Below are 20,533 nucleotides of genomic sequence, written 5' to 3' on the forward strand. Positions count from 1 at the left end.
GGAGAGAGGAGAGGAGGCCAGCAGAGGAGAGAGGAGAGGAGAGGAGGCCAGCAGAGGAGAGAGGAGAGGAGGCCAGCAGAGGAGAGAGGAGAGGAGGGCAGCAGAGGAGAGAGGAGAGGAGGGCAGCAGAGGAGAGGAGGGCAGTGGGGAGGGAGGAGAGGCATGAGGGAGGTCAGAGCAGAATGAAAAACAGGAGGACAGGTTTCGTAGCTCAGTTGCTGTTAAACCCACATCAGAATTTGCAGCCGAGCTGCAGGGTGTTTATGTTCTGAGGCTGGCACCATTTGTTTGCAATAGCCGAAGGCTTTTTAAAATATTCAGAAGAGAAATCCCCCCTTTTGTCCATGAAGCACTTCTATGTTTTATCTCTGTCTGAGTCAAAGAAGCATTCTGTTTCCTTTATTCATTTCAAATCTTAACAATAAACAGAGTGCAGCGCCCTGTTCTGCCAGACTGGAGCCAGTCCTTTAATACATGTATATGTTTATTTATCCTTAATGCACTTGCTTGTTTCAAGAGAAAAGAAAAATCAGGTAGAGTATCAGACTGCAGATCTACTGCAATACATATCATCTGTTGGCTGAAAATAATTAATTGATCAGTTAATACTTAATTGAATGTAAGCCATCAGGTCGTACAGTGATGCACACATGGAGCAATATGCAGCATCGCTTTGGCTCCTAAAGGCTTTGACAGTCAAAATGTTGAGGCATTAAGCAGATCAAAGCTATTCCTGGAGCTTGGAGGTTTATTTTTTCCTGCTCAGTGAGCGATGTCACAGCTGAATAATGGATATGAATGCAAAACCACAGGAAACAACCATGTGTAGCCTCTGTGCAAAGCCACCTAGTTTACAGCTGAAGGTGCACAACACTGGAGGCGAATGCAGAGTTAGTTTTGATATTACATTATGGTGCTGTGATGCTGCTCATGCTTGCACATGTGAATATCATACGCTGATTTCGGAAACCTGGGTGAGCCCTTGTCCCTGTTTTGAGAGCCCCAAGTTGTGCCGGCGGGTGTGCTCCCAAAGAAACCGGGATACAGCTGAAGGTATACATCGATTTTGCCGGTTTCCCAGCATGCACAGGGAGCAAGACAGGTCACGGTGGAAGATACTGAAGACACATTACAGCAACTTCCAAATTTAATTTTTCAAATTCTTCCCACCAGCCACAGCTGTGTATCTTCATCCTCTGCTCCCTGGTCCTCCTCGGTGGTCAAACTGGACGACATGTTCCATATTTCCTGTCGCTCTCTTGTCTCGGTGCCGGCAATAAGGTGGACAAGCCAAATCTGCCCCCCCCGTGTTGGCACTGAATAGAGCCAAGCTGCTGTTAGCCACAGGGGTCTCAGGTCCAGCTGCCACAGTCAGATTAAGTTCAGGTGAACAGTTACAGAGGAGTATCAGATTAACGCTGTGTGCTGCAAACAGCAGGATACTAGTGTTCACCACACAAACACACACACACACACACACAAATGAACCACCAGATCCCTCTGTGTCCCATGGAAACACCACATCCTGAGTATGATCAGAACCAGGATGCGCCTCAGGCCCATGTGAAGGCAGTCAGTCTTGAGCTGCTGTCTGAGGCCCAGTTTTATATGAGAGGAATTATTAAAGTGACTGATCTGTGCTCAGGCAGCATCGTCACACAATATGTTCTCCTGACTCTGCTCCAGACCAGCAGGCTGCACACTGACCCACACACACACACACACACACACACACACACACACAGGCCCTTGTGACTGTAGTGAGGTAATGGCGGAGGGAGATGGAGGAAGCAGCAGGCAGACAGGAACTCGGCCTGGTGACTCTGACCTCACGGCTGCCAAATGAAACTGAACGCTGGTGCTCACTGCTTTCATAGAAAAAATTAATATGAAATATATAAATGTATGCACAGGGATCTAACACAAGGTAAACTCACTTTACCCACCTGGTTCAGTCAACACACTGTAGATATTCAGGATATTTATGATAAGGATGTGGTGTTTTAGACAGGTGACTGTAAAGCATTTTTCATCCCAACTCTTTCCAAAATGTTTCCATGAATTGATGTCTGAATCCTTGAGAAACACAATTACATCCTTTAACATGATATTGTTTTTAAGTAACATTTAGTTTCAATATTATGTTTGTCTTTTGTGTTTTTTGACAGTTTTATGGCAGTACTGACGAGGGTTCGGAGTGCATCCATCTTTTCACTCATCATTACACGGCTGAAAATTATTTTGTGATATGATTTTAATGGCAAAAACACAAGAAATGCATAAGAATTGATTAATCTAATCTAATCTAAATTAATCAAATGTCATCTCGTCGATCGTCATCTCGGCGTCAGAGATTAAAATAAACACTCAAGTTTTTCCAAATGCATTGATAAATCAACTCAGTGGTGAGTCACAAGAAACATGTGTGTGCAAATCTATTGTCATAATGAATAATTCATTATGAATAGCAACTAATAATAATGATAATTGTGTTTACAGAGGATTTGAGTCCAGCACAGTATCCGCTACTGAAAATAGAGATATGATGTCATCATATCCAATATTCATATTTACAAAAACAACGCGCGAGGCGAGGCGAGGAGTGGTTCGGTTTTGTTTATTTGTTTTTGTTTCCTGGTCGGGACGGCCTCGTCTTCACTGTGGCAGTCGGACCAGATGGCCACCGTGTGTGCCAAGGTCACGAGGAGAACCAGGCCCACACACACACACACACACACACACACACACACACACACGCACGCACAAACACACACACACACACACACACACACACACACCCCTACACCGCGCGCGCACCTAGTCAGTGAAGGCCTCCAAATTCAGGGAAAACTTCAAGCCAGTTCCCTCACAGGGTCGACCTACGGAGGCGGGACATGAAGGGCGATCAACATACACAGCACCTGTGTACGACTGAGGGAGAGAGAGAGAGGGAGAGAGAGACAGAGAGAGAGACAGAGAGAGAGAGAGACAGAGACAGATAGAGGGAGAGAGAGAGACAGACAGACAGACAGACAGACAGATAGAGAGAGAGAGAGAGAGAGAGAGGGAGAGAGAGACAGAGAGAGAGACAGAGAGAGGGAGACAGAGAGAGAGAGAGACAGAGACAGATAGAGGGAGAGAGAGAGAGAGAGAGAGAGAGAGAGAGAGAGAGAGAGAGAACGCCCCTGGAGTTTGATGATTGCTGTTTAATTTCACTTTATTTACAGCCAATCTAATTATTTATAGTTTTTTTTGCCCCTACACCGTTATTGCTACAAGCTACTGCTTTTCTCATTGGCTCCCCAGGACTTTGAACTGGCCAATCATCTTTCGGAGCCCCCAAAAAGAGCAGCTCTCTCTCTGTCCTCTGTGCCTCGGCCTGCCTGAGCTGCTGCCGATGTGCTGCTGAGCAACCTGGGGGTGAGAGCACCGGGTGGCGGGAGGCCGAGGACAACAGGGGAGTCTGGGGCACCCATCCACTCCCTCAGGAGGTTAAATTTGTCTGGAAACACTAGAGAGACTGGTTGGTGCCAGTTGGCTGCACCAGGGTCAGATTCCCCGAACAGCAAAATCTATCTGTGCCAGATCAGGGCCAGACATAGGTCACGATTTGGTGCAGATCCACTAAACGTATCTGCGCCTGTGTCTTTCTTCACAACGGCCCAATACTGGCACACATTTGGATAACGGATCTGTAACAGATTTTGACCGGGCCTGGCCCAGTACAGTGGATAAAGCATGACATGTGGTCTGTATCTGGCCCAGATCCACGATCCATGCTTATGATATGTGCTTTGGATTTGGATTTGGCCCAGATCAGTAAAATGATATATGGTTTGGATCTGCCACATGGGAGGTCTGGGGCAAAGCTGGTGCAGAGGGTGTACTGCTGTCTGGGTCAGGACGGAACACTGACACAAACTCTCACTGTCCACTTTGTGTGTTTTCAGCCTCTGTCTCACCTGGAAGGTACTTCAGCGTTTTGCTTACGAACAGTTTGTCAGGACACGTGGCAAAAAACAGAAAACAGAACGACGAGGCGTGGTGGGTATCACATGTCACACGTCTGCCTGATCACCAGGAAACAGCAAGTTTCTCATCACTTCACCACAGAGCGTGTAATCAGTCACCCAGAGAGGACAAGGTGGATGATCCTGAGACAAACCAGCACCAACTCCCCTCAACAATTACACAACCCTCTGCCGCCCCCACTCTGCTCGCCTCCCTGCCAGCTCCTCCTCCTCCTCATCCTCCTCCTCCTCCTCATCCTCCTCATCCTGCTTCGCCTATTCCTCATCCTTCTCCCGCTCACTCCTCTCTCAGGAGAAAGTGGGACAGAGATTTGGTAAAGCAGTACAGGGAGATGTCACATTCTCACGCTCTCCACACACACACACACATACACACACACACACACATACACACGTATTCAAATTATGTTGGGAAGCGGTTTGAAAAAAGATTATTCAGAATTTGCCTTTATCTGTCCAAGCAAAACAGCAGCGTAAGAGGAATTCTCTTCCTTGTTGGTTCAAACACTAGACAGGTGCTGCTATGCTAATTGTTAAAAAAGGTTGAGTTGGAGTTGAGTTTTTATTAGTTTCAGTATTGGTTTAAGTTGTTTTTATTGTAATCTGGCCGCTGTTTGTTAGATTAGCTCTTCACTTTGTGAAGGCAGAGACTCCCAATCATGTCCACGTCCCAGTCTCAATAAACATCACACACACACACACACACACACACACACACTCACACTGACCAGCAGCACTGAACACTCTGCACACACACTCTGACCAGCAGCACTGAAAACACTGCACACACACTCTGACTGCACTGACCAGCAGCAGCACTGAACACACTGAATGCACTATGTGCATTTTTAGTAATATTGTATGAGTTATTAGAGTCTGACTTTATTGTCATGTTATTATTAGATTTACCAGCAGCAGCAGCAGCAGTAGTAGTAGTAGTAGTGCTAGTAGTGGTAGTAGTAGTAGTAGTAGTGCTAGTAGTAGCAGTTGTAGTAGTAGTAGTAGTAGTAGTGCTAGTAGTAGTAGTAGTTGGAAAGTAGTAGTTGCAGGTGGAAAATTTTTAAGCATCACGATTCAATTTCCTGCATTTCTATGCATTTTACTGGGTAGTTTGAACCACTTCATATGCACACCTTAACAATAGTACTGCACACTGTCCTATGCCTGAAGTAATAGCCTACACCTCTAACTAATACTGTATAACTGCTGGTCATTGCATTAATATCCTACAACAGAGAAAATAAAGAGAAAATTCGTTGCACACGGGTGATACCATTAATATCTTAATGTAGGATATTTACATAAAACACCCCAGTGGATCAGGTTAATTTCATTTGAACAACAGATTTCCTGAGCATTTATATGGGCTATGCAAACTTCAATCCACATGATAAAAAGTAATCCACGGACCACCAATGTAACGTTTGACTGTTTAATTAAATCAACTTAAAATTACTCTAGCACAGTTGAAGGGGGTGTGCTCCAGTACGGTATGGGCACTCATACACGAGCACATGCACGGTCACGCACGCAGCGTGAGAACGTGGATACGACATAAATCATGCTGTCCTCCTGCTTCCGCAAAATTGTTTGATGCGCGCAGCGCGATTAACTGTGAATCGCCGCATTGCACAATCAATAATCATCTGATAATAATAATCAACCAGATCCGGCAGACCTGACCTGGTGGCCACGCACACCGTGCAGTGCTGGCCGGCACCGAGCAGGCACCGCTCCCCCAAAATTTCACAATGTTTCCAGCCAGGGGAGGTGTGCTCCCCTTTGCTCCCCCTTATCTCGCACACTGGTAGTAGTGGTAGTAGTGCTAGTAGTAGTAGTAGTAGTAGTTAGTGGTAGTAGTAGTAGTAGTAGTAGTAGTGCTAATAGTAGTAGTAGTAGTGGTAGTAGTAGTAGTAGTGCTAGAAGTAGTGCTGGTAGTAGTAGTGCTAGTAGTAGTAACAGTAGTAGTTGTAGTAGTGCTGGTAGTAGTAACAGTAGTAGTTGTAGTAGTGCTGGTAGTAGTAGTAGTAGTAGTAGTAGTGCTAGTAGTAGTAGTAGTAGTAGTAGTAGTAGTGCTAGTAGTAGTAACAGTAGTAGCTGCAGTAGTGCTGGTAGGTTAGCATTAATGAGTACTGTTATGTGTAGTGTTATTGTTACCACACTGTCAGTGTGTCAGGTGAGCCTTACTGTTAATAGCAGTACTGGCAGTAGCAGAGCTCGGTACCTGGAGTTCAGGTGGTCCTGACAGCCTCTGACCTCTGTCGAAGACGGATGACCTCCATCCAGGAGCTGCTGCACGATCTGGTTAACGTCCAGGATCCTTCCCATCAGGCTGTTCATCTCCTGGTCCAGACTCTCAAACCTTAATGGAAGGGCATCATGGGAAATAACGAGATGGTCAGACACGGTTGATTTTTGTGACACGACTTAGTTACGAGAGAATGAAGTCCCCCTTCATTTTAGATACGATGAGAAGTGGCTGCATGGACCAAACAGTCTCAAACATGAGGTCACCTCTCCTCAGCTTTCATTCAAACAAAACAAGTCTTTCACCAGAGATGCTCGATACGAACTATGACACATTTCAAGGTGCACCTATAGTGTGAAATGGTAAACACCTTGCCTGACTGGTACTGTGCATGTGCATCTTGTTACTTGATCTGATAAAACCTTCAGTAAAATCAATTATCCATTCAGCCTCATCAAAGAGTTCCAAGAGACATGATAGGATCTCATATTATATAAACATAATGTGTAAAACAGTCCTGATCAGTGAATATAGAACTGACATTTTAAGTGTGCTCAATAATTAACAGGCTTTACGCTTAAAAAGGATCAAATGTTCTCAAAAGATTCCATAGGAAATGCATGCGGGTCAATTCTGACCCACTCATGCATCTCAGGTTAAAGGCTAAAGGTTAAAGCCAGGTTGTAGTGAAATGTTGCTACCCATAATCATAAGCAGCATAACTCCAGTGCTAGCTTTAGTCACAAGAAACTCTGCTGCAACCTGCTGGCCCTTAGCCCACCCCGTCAGTCCAAACTCCTGGTCCCCTCACCGGTGGGCCACCACCTCCACATCCTCCAGCCTCTCGGGGATCTCCATCTTGTCCAGCCACTGCTCCTTCTCGTCGATCCACAGCTCGCAGGCGTTCACCTCGCTGAACATGTGGTAGACGGCGAGCGCGTCGTGGAGCCACTGCTGCCTGAGCACCGCCACCTCGGCCACCTCGGCGTACAGCTGCTCCGCCTCGCCCATACGCACCTGCACCTCCTGCAGGAGCACAGGGAGGGGGAGACGACAGCAAACCACAAGGAGAAAGACAAGGCGTTGAGAGGGAAGAGAGGAGAGGTACACTACAAAAAAAAAAAAAAACTCCATCTCCACAAGTCATTTAGGCTCACATTCAGTGTTGAAATCTGCCAGTGGGATGAGATAATCCCACTTGTGTCCAATGCAGTTACGCTTACTTCATGGTTATTTTCTGGGAGTATAAATCTTCTGAAACAAGGCAGAATAAAGCAGATCAGCCCACCAGGATCAAGAAATGACACTTGATTCAAGAAAATTCTGGAGACGAGTTGATTAGCATTAGAATAAATTGGGATTATGTCATCCCACTGGCAGATTATTTCAGTTGTTTGAAGAAAAACAAGATTTTAACACTGAAGATGAGACTGAATGACTTGGTGTGACGGAGATTTTTCCATGAGTCTTAATCTAAAGAATCAATGACCAACAGCTCAAACAAACGCTGCAGTACCTCCTGCTCACGGTACTGCAGCGGCAGCGCCACCATGTGTTTACGCAGCGTCACCACGTGCAGGCGGTGCTTATCGATGGCCTCCCGGACGCCGCGGTGCTTCTTCAGCAGCGACTGGGTGGAGTACTCGTCGTGGCCGAAGTCCTCGCTGGACACCAGGCGGTAGGCGTCCTGCAGCCAGGCCAGCAGGTCATCTGTCTCGGTGGAGAACTGGAAGAAGTTGAGCGCCTCCTGCAGGTGGCCGAGGCGCTGCGCGGCCTGGTCCTCCAGCCGCTTCCACTCCCCCTTCACCTCCATGATGCGCTCCTGGATCCCGGCGGTGCCAAAGCTCTTCTCACTCAGGATCTGCTTCCCCCGCTTCATGGTGTTCTGCATGGTGTTAAAATAAAACTTCAGCCATTTTCATCTTCATCTGCACTGAGCTGTGTGGCCGATGACACAACCACATTTTAATGCTGAGAGGTTAAGCCTGAAAATAACAGAGGGCCCTGGGCTGTTAGATACTATTATGTTATAGATTATTTGTAAATTTAACAAAATAGACTTCAGTCTTTTAGGCTCTATGTTATCATAGTGCCGTTGTAGTTAGCAAATTATCTCCAACATAGTCTTCAAATTTAATTAACTAATGGACTACTGCCCACCGAGACCTGAAAGCCTGTAAAATGTGTCTTATGTGTGGCATAAATAAGGGTCACCTGACACACTGGCCGCTGGCATTGTGTGTGCTCACATTCAACTGTAGTGTTTGAAAAAAAATGAAATAAAGTTTGTCCCTGCTGGCCACCATACACTCCCTGACCCGAGACACTGGCTGCTCTCCACAAAGTGGTGGCATATTCACTTCAGTCTCTCTGTGTATGTAAAGAAATTTAAACCCTAGTTGTTTCTTTAATCTCTCAGCAGGTGAGCCAGAAAGTGAGTTCAGACACTCAGAAATGTCCTGGAAGTGTAAATTTATGAACGTACCGCAACTAGTCGCGGAGATCTGGCTGCAGGCACAAGTTGTACAGGATATATGAAAAACCCAACTTGCATTTATGCACACACACACACACACACTCACACACACACACCTGCAGCAGCGAGCGGTGAGCCAGCAGTTCTCCAGCCAGCGTCTTGTGTTTCTGCAGGAGCCTCAGCACGCTGCTCAGGTCCTTCCCGTAGCCCTGAGCCCCCAGGATGGAGCTCTTCTCCCGGATCCAGGCCTCCGACTCCTCCAGCTCCTGACGCCACAAAGCAACAGACAGAAAAACAGATGTTACGTATACGAAAACGGGCGACATAAAGAAAAGAGATGAAAAAGAATTAAAAGGGAAGAAAACAAAAAGAAAATGAAATGAGAGGAGAGAAAACAAATGAGGAGAAACACAGAGAAACAACAACACACTCCTCCCCCTGAACACTGAAGTCTGTGTCTCTCCCAGTCTGCAACCAGCAGCCTGTCAACAGCCTGGCAACAGCCTGGCAGAAGAGAATTAACCAAATAAATCGTGATGTGATGTAATTAGTATTTCAGAAACATGAACCAATGGTTCTCTGGACAGAGATCCTCTGCTCTCATTACATCCACAGACGGTCCTTTCTCACAGCGAATTCACTAACATCAGCACAGAGTTATCACAGTGAGGAGTTATCAGAGTGAGACATCAGGATTGGTTAAGGGGCGGGGCTAAGGGGGGCGGGGCAGTACGCAGTAACCTCCCTCTTCATCACAGAGGACTGTGTGTGGACTTTCTTCATCACGAGCAGGATTACAGAGCGTCCTGGGTCGCCCTCGCCAGCGTAACAACAGGGTGAAGCGCTGGGCGGGGGACGAGCCCAGTCACACTGCTGTTGTGTTGTTGTTGTTGTTGTTTTGAGTGGGCCCACAAGAGTAAACAAGTAAATAATATTGGTTGTTAATACATAGAATAGAGATGTAAGATTTGCTGTGTGTTTTGGACAGTTGAAATTCAAAGGGCAATTACACTGTCTTATACCCTGACAGATGGCCAAAGAGTTTTGCTTAAAGAGGACCAGGGGTTGAGTTAAAAAGGAGTGACTACAGTTCATTCTGATTTTCCAGGGTTGAACTTCATAGTTTTATCTAAGGTGCATTTACTTGAAGCCCTAAGAAACAGCCGCTGTGCTTTCATTTCATTTTATTGTTTTTGTTAAAATAAATATTGCAATTTCATAGAATTTACCTGCTAGTCGTTTTAATAGATGGAAATAGTTAAAAGCTGAAGGTTTATAGGTGATATGCTAAAAGGTGTACATATCAACAGAAACTCTAGCATATTATAGGAGGTAAAAAGGGGCGCTGGTCAGTTCATTAGCAGTTCATTTCAGAGGAAAATAGTTGACACTAGTAGAGCAGGTTGGAGGAAAAGGACTGCGGGCGCTGAGTCCTACAGCCGTGGAAACTAAGAAGGAGAAAGTAACGCCTGCTCCACACTAATTTTACTAGAGACAACACTTAGATCCCAACTGGATCTTTGTCAGGTAAAAAAAGAATTTGAATTTAATGATTTTTTTTTTTTATCTGATGAAGATCCCGTTGGAATCTAAATGTCTGAATGATCTGATGTAAATGTTTTTCTTTCACAGAATCACAAAGGAAAATCCACTGAATAACTGCTGCTGATGATGATCCGTCCCACAGCCCTGACCCTGCAGGAGGCGGGTCGCCACTGCACCCAAAAGTTAAAAGTCAAAGCACTGTATGCCTCTCACAACATATGCAACATATTGCATGGTAACTCAGGTGACAGTGGCACATGACAATTTAATTTAAACAATCCATTCCAATTTATTAAAACAGAATCACAGAGTGCACCTGCCTGATGCAGGGCACTAAAACCTAGATGTCATAACATGATATGAAAATGAAGTGGGTAAAGTATCAACACAAGACGCTACATAATCAATATACTACTGCAAAAAGTAATATATTGATAGCTGTTACAATTTTTTTGCACAGCTCTAACTTCTCGTGTTATATCGTTAACAGCGTCGACCAGCGGGCCACAACATCCCTGCGCAGGTCTGAGTGTGTCTGGAAAAGGTGCAAATGGTTCAGTTTCACTAAGCGCCCCCTACAGGAGAGAGAAATCATCTTTAAAACCAAAAAACTGAAGCAAAGACAGTGATTATTGGTGCTGCAAAGCGCCATGTGAGGGATGCTGCATCCTGATCTGTGTGACGGAAGCTGGACAATCTCTGGGCGACAACGCTTTGACCTGCACCCGTCCTACCTGAAAGAAGGCCCACAGCTGCCGGGACTCCTCCAGCTCGGCCCGTCTCTTCACCGCCAGCTGCTTGAGCTCCTCCAGGCAGGACGAGACGTGGTTGACGCGGTTGCAGATCACCTGCGGGTCGCACGGCTGGTAACCTGCCACACAGCCACAGCAGCAAAACACACTCAGCGTCACACAGGAGTTCATAGCTTGAAAACACACACACTCGGTCACACACACACACACTCGGTCACACACACACACACACACACACGGTGGCAGGAGCGGATCATGTCACTCATGTCAAGATGCATCCACTTTCTATTCATTCGTCTGCAGCTCGTTTTTCTGATGAGGGTGGAGTTTCAGCTGAAAGCAGGATTCAGGGGGTCGCTCTGTGGCGGGGCCGTATCAATAAACATACGTATGTATTTCATAGATGTCTAGAGGTCTAAATACATATGGACATCAGAGGTCAACACACAAGGCATGGGACGATGTTCAAATTTCATTCTCCCAGCCAAAATAATTGTGATTCACAATATTATCCAAAAAATCATCAAAATATGCTTAAAGTGGCACGAAAACATGTAGGAATCACTTTAGCGTACATTTTGTTAAGAATCAAATGTTTTTACTGCATCACAGGAAGGAAACATTTTTTTTTACTGAAGGAAAGATTCATGAGGACAGATTCACACTCTTACCAACACACAACAATGTGGGACTGGACATTTTCACCTCACCAGTGTGAGAATATTCATGATTATCCCAATAAGGGAAATTCTTCACAATCAACTTTACATGAGTGTTTTTTTGTATCGTGATCTGTGATAAAATCCTAATTCGTCCCGTCACTACAATATTCCCTTTCCAACTGTCGGCTTTCACTGCCTTGACAATTTCATGGAAAAGGAAAACATTTTGGAAACCATTTAAATCATTTTTTCTTTTTCATTTTCATTTTTCATATCATTTTCATTTTCTGTAGTTTCCAGCAAAATCAAGATGAAATGAAATGTTGTCTCATTACTGACTTAAAACTTTAAATTAAAGCAAATTTTATAGTCAAATATCACATAAAACATGAATCTAAAAAAATATGGTGGTTTACTCTGAAGCTTCTGTATTTCTGTACTGATGTGCCTCAAACTCTGATCAACCAATCAGAGCGCACGGGCTCACGGTCTGATGCGCCTGTGTGGAGTCGCTTGTCAACGTGCATCACATTCTGCCAGCACAAGTTCATTTAGAGCCTTTAGTAACTGCTCCAGTCTCACAGGGTTTTCACTGTGACAGAGCCAGGCTAACAACTCCCATAGACTTCAAGTCTTTATGCTAAGCTAACAGGAAATGCTACCCATAGGAACTGAACCACTGGACGTCCAGAGGTGGACATGGTGTCCAACATCTGGTCTCAGTGTGGGGAAGTCGGGAAAAGGGAATTTTGCCCTAAACTTTGGAGTTTTCCTTTAAGACTGAACCACAGGAAGGCTCATTTCAAATCAGCTGAGGAGATTTGAACCAAGATTTCACTGCAGATTCATTATTTTACCCTCGATTGTGGTGAATTTGAGCGCGGCGGCGTTGAGTGTCTCCACCCGCTCGGCCTGCACGCTGATGTCGGCCTCCTGCAGGCTGTGTTTCTGCAGCAGGTCGTCCACCTCCAGCAGATGCTTCCCAAAGTCCTTGGACAGCAGCTGGACCTGAGAGCAAAGAGCCGCAGGAGGAAAACAGCAAAATACTGATGACAGGGAAGTTTTCTCTCTGTTAGCCTTTCTCACTCTGTCCCCGACCCCACCCCTCCACCCACCCACTTCCCCCGGTCATTCATTTTACCGTAAACGTGGGAAGACAGAAGACGTTACGGGCAGAGGGGCTGCCTTTGCCAGCCTCCTGAGGTTTTAGTGTTACATGAATGAATCTCAGTTTACTGCAGAGGCCAATCACATGAATTAATCTGGCCAAAAGCCACAACAACAACGCGCGGCGACAGGAGTGTGAGTGGCTTGCATCGCTGTTACTGTGACACACCCCTTAACCAGAATATGAACATTAACTTCCTGTGTATACATTTATCATTTACATTACTATGTACATTTGAAGTAACTGATTACACATACTCACATGAATGTGACTGAGCAGCGTTTTGGAAAATTGGCTATTTTAGTTGTAATCATGTACTGAACCGTTTCACGTATGGAAAGCACTGTGCCACATTGCTCACATTTTGCATCATGACCTGGTTTATCAAGAGTGATTTGACTTTACTTTGTGCACGCTGTTCTGTCATTTACAAATTTTCCATTGAAAAGAAAGATTAAATGTCATCCTGGAACAAATCAAACGTTCCAATCAGTCAACGCAACAATATTTTCTTTAACTCTGTAAACTCTGTAAATTTTACAGCTTTTAAGCTTTTACTTTGGTAGAGTTTTAGGTTTTAGTGGATATTCTTCCTCTACTTATATTAAACATCGGCAAGTACCAATACTCCTGCTTGAACGGATGCTTTAGTGTCACTGCATCACTGCATATACATCAAACAAAGCACACACACACACACACACAGAGCACCTGCATGTCCTCCATCCAGTCGATCATGTACACCATGTCCTGGAAGGTCTTCTGCAGGGCCAGGTTCTTCTCCAGCCGGGCCTTCCTCCCCACCACCAGCTCCTTCAGCAGACTCCACTGCCCCAGGATATTCTCCTTGCGTGCCAGGATTCGCCGGATGTCGTAGTATCCCTCCGCCTCCATCTCGGCCGCCAGCTCCACCACCACGCCGATCCGCTCCTCGTACGAGGCGATGTCCGCTTCGATGGCCTCGTGCTTCTTCATGGCCGCCTCCACCGCCGGCAGGTCGTAGCCGAAGTTATCCTACAGAGCGAGGGAGGAGGAGGAGGAGTCAGAGTGGAAGAGAGGGATGAGAGACGAAAAGAGGACCAGTCTGATACAGATTAAGTGCTAAAACGATGCCTGACTTGTAGAGTTTCATACAGCTTTTCTGTGCTTATCTGATGACTTTGCTTTCTCTTCTCTCTGCTGGTTTGTTTCTCACAGTAAAACAGATCAACTGATGGTCTGAGGTAATCAATGTCTGTAGCAACATCACGGGCTCTCCACGGAAGAGTCTGTCTGATTGGTACAGGAAACAGCTCTTATGGCACCGACAGGCTGTGAGATCTTGGAAGATTACTGTAAGCCACACTGTGCGGCACAGATCTAATAAACTACGGTGTGACATTAAGTTTGATGTATGTCGACTGTACCATGATCACACTGACTGGATCTTACAGGCTACAACACAAGTATACAGGAAAACATCGTCGGCATACAGCATCTTCTTGTGCCGCTGTAGAGATAAACTATGATGCTGAGCAAGACTGGAGCCTTGCATTGGTGGCATTTCTGTTTGAACAAAAACCCAACGAGGAGGAGGAGAATGTGGGCCCAGTCACACCTCCATCATTGCATTCCTATTGGTTGGTTAGCTGGTTGGTTCGATGTTGGTCGTAGCAGCGGTCACGGTCGAGGTCATGGTCAAGGTTTCTTTATTAGGACCAGAAGGTAAATTTGTTGTGCAGACAGGAACTCAGCAATCCCAATATAAAATCACAGCCACGCAACAGACATCATGACAGACAAATCACCCAACAGAAAAACAATACAATCATCCCAAAATATATAATCGTAGAAAAGGCTATCTGTGGTCGACGTAGAGACGACGTAGGGCCACCACACTTCTTCCATGTTGGTCATGTTGCGTCTGGGACAGCCCATAACTTCACAGTGGATACACTGCAAAAACTCAAAATCTTACCAAGATTATTTGTCTTATTTCAAGTCAAAAATGTCTTATTACAAGTCAAAATATCTCATTACACTTAAAATAAGACATGATCACCTCAGAAGTAACTTGTTTTTAGACAATTTTCACTTGTTTCAAGTGAAAATTTGCTTGAAACAAGTGAAAATTTGCTTGTTTCATTGGCAAAATTTGTTTCTTGTTTCTAGCCAATTTTCATTTATTTCAAGTGAATTTTCACTTTTTCCACTGGCAAATTTTGCCAATGAAACAAGCAAATTTTCACTTGTTTCAAGTGAATTTTCACTTGAAACAAGTGAAAATTGTCTAAAAACAATTTACTTCTGAGGTGATCATGTCTTATTTTAAGTGTAATGAGATATTTTGACTGGAAATAAGACATTTTTGACTTGAAATAAGACAAATAATCTTGGTAAGATTTTGCGTTTTTGCAGTGTACCGACTTTTAGGACAACAAAACTGATGTCGTCTGACCCATCAGCAAAAAAAGATGCAAACTTTCCTTCACACCCGCAGCCATTTCTCTGCTCAAGAGTCAGGTGATACTTCCCATCTGATCACAGTGAGTTTCTAACTTATCTCACTTGTGCACTTTGTTTTCATCTGTTCCACTTTGCCTTTTTACCTGTTGTTGCTTCAGGTGCTTTGTGTCTTAGTGTGTTTCCAATTAAGTTATACTTGTCTTGACTCTTCATGTCAGCAGTGAGTTAATTGTTTGAAAAAGCTTAACTTCATCACCCAGAATTACAACTTGGTGTCAGTAAAACACATGCGGCGCGCTCACGTTCACAAAGCCGGCTCGTCTGTGATTCTGTAAGCAAAGAGACGGAGACAGGAAGAGGATGTGCAGCGCTGCAGCCTCCTGTTCAGGACTGAGCTCACCTGTAGCTCCTCAGTTGGGCACCTTTATGCAATAAATTATTTTGAAGAAGAATCATCTGCCTGAGGCTTTTAAGTTGCAGTGTGCAGAATATCCTGTACTGTTTTCTTGAGCACATTTCACCAGTTAGATTCTTGCACCTGCCTTAAAGTCAGCCTTTATCTCAGCACAACCAGCATTTTTTAAAAAAACTTTTTTACTGCTGATTTGAAGAAGACAGTTTGCATTTCACTTTAAAGTTTTGATCTGTCACTTCCTGTGAGCCGAGAAGTGAACTTACCAACTCTCAGACGTTAATTTGGACAAACTGGGTGAATCAACACTGGTTAAGCCACACCAGTCCGCATCACGGGATGTCAGCCAGCTGCAGAACTGACATCCTCCTTGTTTCTGTTGCCATGGTGATTCTGATAAAAGAGGAGCTCTACTTTTTAATGCGCAATGAAAATATGAAGCCTGATCCATTAAATGCTGTTGTGTTTTCACTGCGGTCAGAAAAGTAAACATCTCATTCACTGATATTTCTTCACTGGAGCAGAGGATGAGATTATCAGGTGGAGTGCAGCCGCGTTCGTCCATTTTTCTAGGATTTTCAACATTTGTCCTCTCCACCAGCTTCATCATCACGTCGGCACTTTGCACACATGGCCCTGTTTGCCAAACATCACCCGGACGCGAACGCAGCGTGAGACACGTCCTCGCTGCCAGATGTCACATGGAGTCGAGGACAGAGGACACAAATGATGTCATCGCTTTCTACTCCAAACCACATAAAACCGCTGGCAGCTGACCTGCCAACACAAGTTCACCAGCTCACCATCATCTTGGATCAAAGTGATGATAACCATCATCATCATCGTCATCATATTAACAACGATAACAAACTTTATTTGTATTGTGCATTTCAAAACAAAGTTACAAAGTGCTTCAAACAGCAAAATAAAAGGCAGAATAAAATGTATAAAAAGATCATAAAAAATCAAAGAGTAAAATAATAAAACATAACAATACTCACACACACACACACACACACACACACACAGGGATGTGGGGCGTACCTGCGACACCAGCCTCTGGTTCTCGTTGAGCCAGGCTTGCCTCATGGTGGTCTTGTGGTCGAAGCGCTGAGCCAGCAGCTCCAGTTTCTCCTGACGAATCAGCTCCTTGCGCAGAGCCACGCCCCTCTCATGCTCCGCCTTCTCCAGCCTCTCCCAGGCCTGGAGAGGAAATGGCAAAATGGCAGACGCAGTTGGTGTAAACATTGGCAACGCAATGACATATCGCAAATATCATAAGTGCTATTTTTTTTTTTTAGAGAATAAAATTTGGAAGTGTATTAATAATATCTGCTTCTCATTATAATAAACAATGCGATTTGAATTGTGTAATGGAATATTTTTGGAAGAGCAGCAGTTTTCAAATGTGTTTTTTAATTTACGACAGCATGCTCTCAACTTTCAGGCGCTGAATTTTCAGAATAAAAGCGGAGTATACGGAGAGAGCACAGAGTTTGTGTCCGGGCTGCGGCGGCTGGCTCACCTTGTTGATGTCGGAGATGAGCTTCCCGTCGTTAGGCACGTAGGGCTTCTGGTTGTTGGCTCTCAGTTTGCTTTGGATGGTGAAGAGAAGGACCTCAAGGTTCCCCTTCTCCTGGAACCTGGACGAGAGAGACAGACAGAGACAGAGAGAGAGACAGAGACACATAGAGACAGGGAGAGAGAGACAGAGACAGGGGGAGGTTAGTTTTGCACTGTCAGTGTCACCTTGCCTCTTTGAGCTGCTTCCTTAAATGGCAGGAGAGCGCCTCCATCTTGTCCTCTAGCGCTCTCGTGATGGACAAACAAAAATACAGCCCAAAATGACAGAATCATTTCTTCCTCTAACAAGCAGGAGCCACATGCTCTCATTCTGAGCTTCTGCAAGAGCGAGAGCGGACGTGTCCTCCTCCTTTTTTTTTTCCAGCTCAGGTACTCCTCCACAGGCAGCCTCGGTCAAGTTTAACATGATTATAGGACTTAAAACTATAATCATGAAAAACTTGACTTGCTGCTGTTGGGTGCAGGTGAACGATTATCACTGCCAGGTGGAACACCGTCAGCAGAGATAGCGTTTTCACTCCTGTGTGTGTGTGTGTGTGTGTGTGTGTGTGTGTGTGTGTGTGTGTGTGTTCCGGTCTCTCTCCAGTCTCTGTCTACCTCGCTCTCCCACTCCACTCTGTTGTGTTTCCTCTCTGCTCATGGTACTCTCTCTCTCCCCTGATTCAAATGGCAGACAAGCCACTGTGCTATATTAAATTTGAATCATTCAGTAATTAAATGTATAATTTGACAATACACTGCAAAAACTCAAAATCTTACCAAGATTATTTATCTTATTTCAAGTCAAAAATGTCTTATTACTAGTCAAAATATCTCATTACACTTAAAATAAGACATGATCACCTCAGAAGTAACTTGTTTTTAGACAATTTTCACTTGTTTCAAGTGAAAATTGTTTCAAGTGAAAATTCACTTGAAATAAGTGAAAATTGTCTAGAAATAAGACATTTTTGACTTGAAATAAGACAAATAATCTTGGTAAGATTTTGCGATTCAGCTGAGTTTCTCCTGAGGTGTGGTCAGCACATGGGGTAGCCCAGTTCCATGTAGCTCAGAAAAGAAGGAAATACGCCTGGCGGAGGTCTGCACTCTTCTAATATAAATATGTAATGATGCAGGCTGTCAAAGTTAATGTGCTAACACACATAATTAATATCAGTGCCACACGCAAAATGACCAAATGAATGAGGAGGCAGCATGAGGCCCACAGGATGGTGAGAAGTTCCAGATGGACAGACATAAAGTCCTGGACACGCGGAGACGCTGACATGTTGTTCTGTCAGAGCACAAAAGGGTTAACACAGCAGCTACATGCCAAACAGGCTTTCACTTCCACTGATGTGATGTGTGTGTGTGTGTGTGTGTGTGTCAGGCAGCGTCAAGCCACATGTGTGGGGTGTGTGAGGGCCAAAGCTGTCAACTCAGCAAAACTGACTGGTGCAATTTCTAAATGTGTTTCCATGTCCTGCTGAGGACGACAGGCTGAGAAACACACACACACACACACACACACACACACACACTGCACTGGGGAATCATCACATTACCTGTTTCCTCAAGACACGACGATCACGTCACTCAACACCTGTAACACTGTATTCAGTCTTTAGTCTACAACTGGGCTATGTACCTACGATCCTGAGCTATGTGAGAGCTAAAGCACAGAAACGTGTCTTGCTCAAGGGCACGTCAGCAGGACAGCCACTTGCTGACACAGGGGTTTGAACCCAGGTGTAGTGGCTGAAGGGCGATCTCTCTGCCCGGTGTCACAGCCATTCATCAGAGCAGCACGGTGACACTTTCCCAAGGAGGAGCGCACAGTCAGGACAAGGACGTGCTCAGAGCAACAAGAAAACTACTTTACATGTCCAGTTACATCATGTGTGCATCAGAGTGCGGATCGCGGCGCATGTTTTTGTCTGAACCCTGAGACGGGAGCAGAGGAACCGAGCCCGACCCGAAGCCGAACAGGTGTTTTCTTTTGTGTCTGAGCCCGACCAGTCCATTGTTACATAGGTTACATTTTCCTGAAATAGCCTACATGCACGTGTGTGTGTGTGTGTGTGTGTGTGTGTGTGTGTGTATGTGTGTGTGAATCAAATCGACTCAATGGGTCACCAACTCCTCGTTACGTACTGCAACACTGACAGTATGCAACAAGCCATATTGTTTCATAGTGTGTGTGTGTGTGTGTGTCAGGGCCTGCGACTCAGCTATAGCACCAGGCTGAGCTTATACCACAGGTTTTAATGATGCTGGACAAACAGCCTCGGGCAGAGTGACTGTGTGTGTGAGTGTGTGTGAGTGTGTGTGAGTGTGTATACTGAGTCTTCTGCCTCTGTGAATGCACGTGACTGTGGGTTCACACTGGGAGTCACATGATCAACAAGTCATCAGAGGCCCAGTCACTTCATGCAGAGCTCAGCGAGCGTGGACGCTGACAGTCTGCAGCTGTTTGCAGAAAGGTGTGTGCATGTATCAGTGCTGGAGATGCAATACTGTGCATCCCCGCTTTCAAATGCAGACTGTGTGGTTAGACATGGGACTGGAAAGCGTACTTGATGGGCTTCTCGATGGTGCAGTAGGTGGTGAAGGCCTGCAGCTGCTGCTGCACTCCCGTCAGAGAGTTGGCAAACTTCTGGTTACTGATGACCGCGATGGTCTTCTCTATCCAGTCCAGCAGGTCTGACGCCAGAGCCTCGTACCGGTTTATGATCTTCTCTGCCTCAATACAGTTGTCTAACACCTGAGGGACAGAGGGAGAGGGAGGGAGGGAAGGAGGGAGAGAGGAAAAGAGGAGAGAAGAAGAGAGAAGAGAAGAGACGATGAGAGACGAGAAGAGGAGAGGAGAGAAGAGATGATGAGAGACGAGAAGAGACAAGAAGAGACGAGAAGAGGAGAGAAGAGAAGAGAAGAGAAGAGGAGAGGAGAGAAGAGATGAGAAGAGACAAGAAGAGACAAGAAGAGAAGAGAAGAGGAGAGAAGAGAAGAAATGAGAAGAGATGAGAAGAGACAAGAAGAGTAGAGACGAGAAGAGGAGAGAAGAGAAGAGAAGAAATGAGAAGAGACGAGAAGAAACAAGAAGAGTAGAGACGAGAAGAGGAGAGAAGAGAAGAGATGAGAAGAGATGAGAAGACAAAAAGAGAAGAGAAGAGAAGAGGAGAGAAGAGAAGAAATGAGAAGAGACGAGAAGAGACAAGAGTAGAGACG

The 20,533-nt window shown here is 45.2% G+C and overlaps 1 protein-coding gene across 1 annotated transcript in view; it reads right to left on the reverse strand.

Annotated features, from left to right (window-relative positions):
• Positions 1–20,533, reverse strand: part of sptbn4b (spectrin, beta, non-erythrocytic 4b) — a 98,712-nt gene that overhangs the window by 65,100 nt on the left and 13,079 nt on the right. The window contains exons 8-17 of the mRNA XM_030066341.1: positions 19,882–20,069; positions 17,265–17,382; positions 16,784–16,942; positions 13,594–13,896; positions 12,572–12,722; positions 11,035–11,171; positions 8,872–9,021; positions 7,796–8,164; positions 7,091–7,305; positions 6,256–6,393 (exon numbers count right to left, since the gene is read on the reverse strand). Of these exons, the coding sequence (XP_029922201.1) occupies positions 6,256–6,393; positions 7,091–7,305; positions 7,796–8,164; positions 8,872–9,021; positions 11,035–11,171; positions 12,572–12,722; positions 13,594–13,896; positions 16,784–16,942; positions 17,265–17,382; positions 19,882–20,069 (1,928 nt within the window). The remainder of the gene's footprint in view (positions 1–6,255; positions 6,394–7,090; positions 7,306–7,795; positions 8,165–8,871; positions 9,022–11,034; positions 11,172–12,571; positions 12,723–13,593; positions 13,897–16,783; positions 16,943–17,264; positions 17,383–19,881; positions 20,070–20,533) is intronic.

Source organism: Myripristis murdjan, chromosome 13 (genome assembly GCF_902150065.1).
Source record: "Myripristis murdjan chromosome 13, fMyrMur1.1, whole genome shotgun sequence".
Taxonomy (NCBI): domain Eukaryota; kingdom Metazoa; phylum Chordata; class Actinopteri; order Holocentriformes; family Holocentridae; genus Myripristis; species Myripristis murdjan.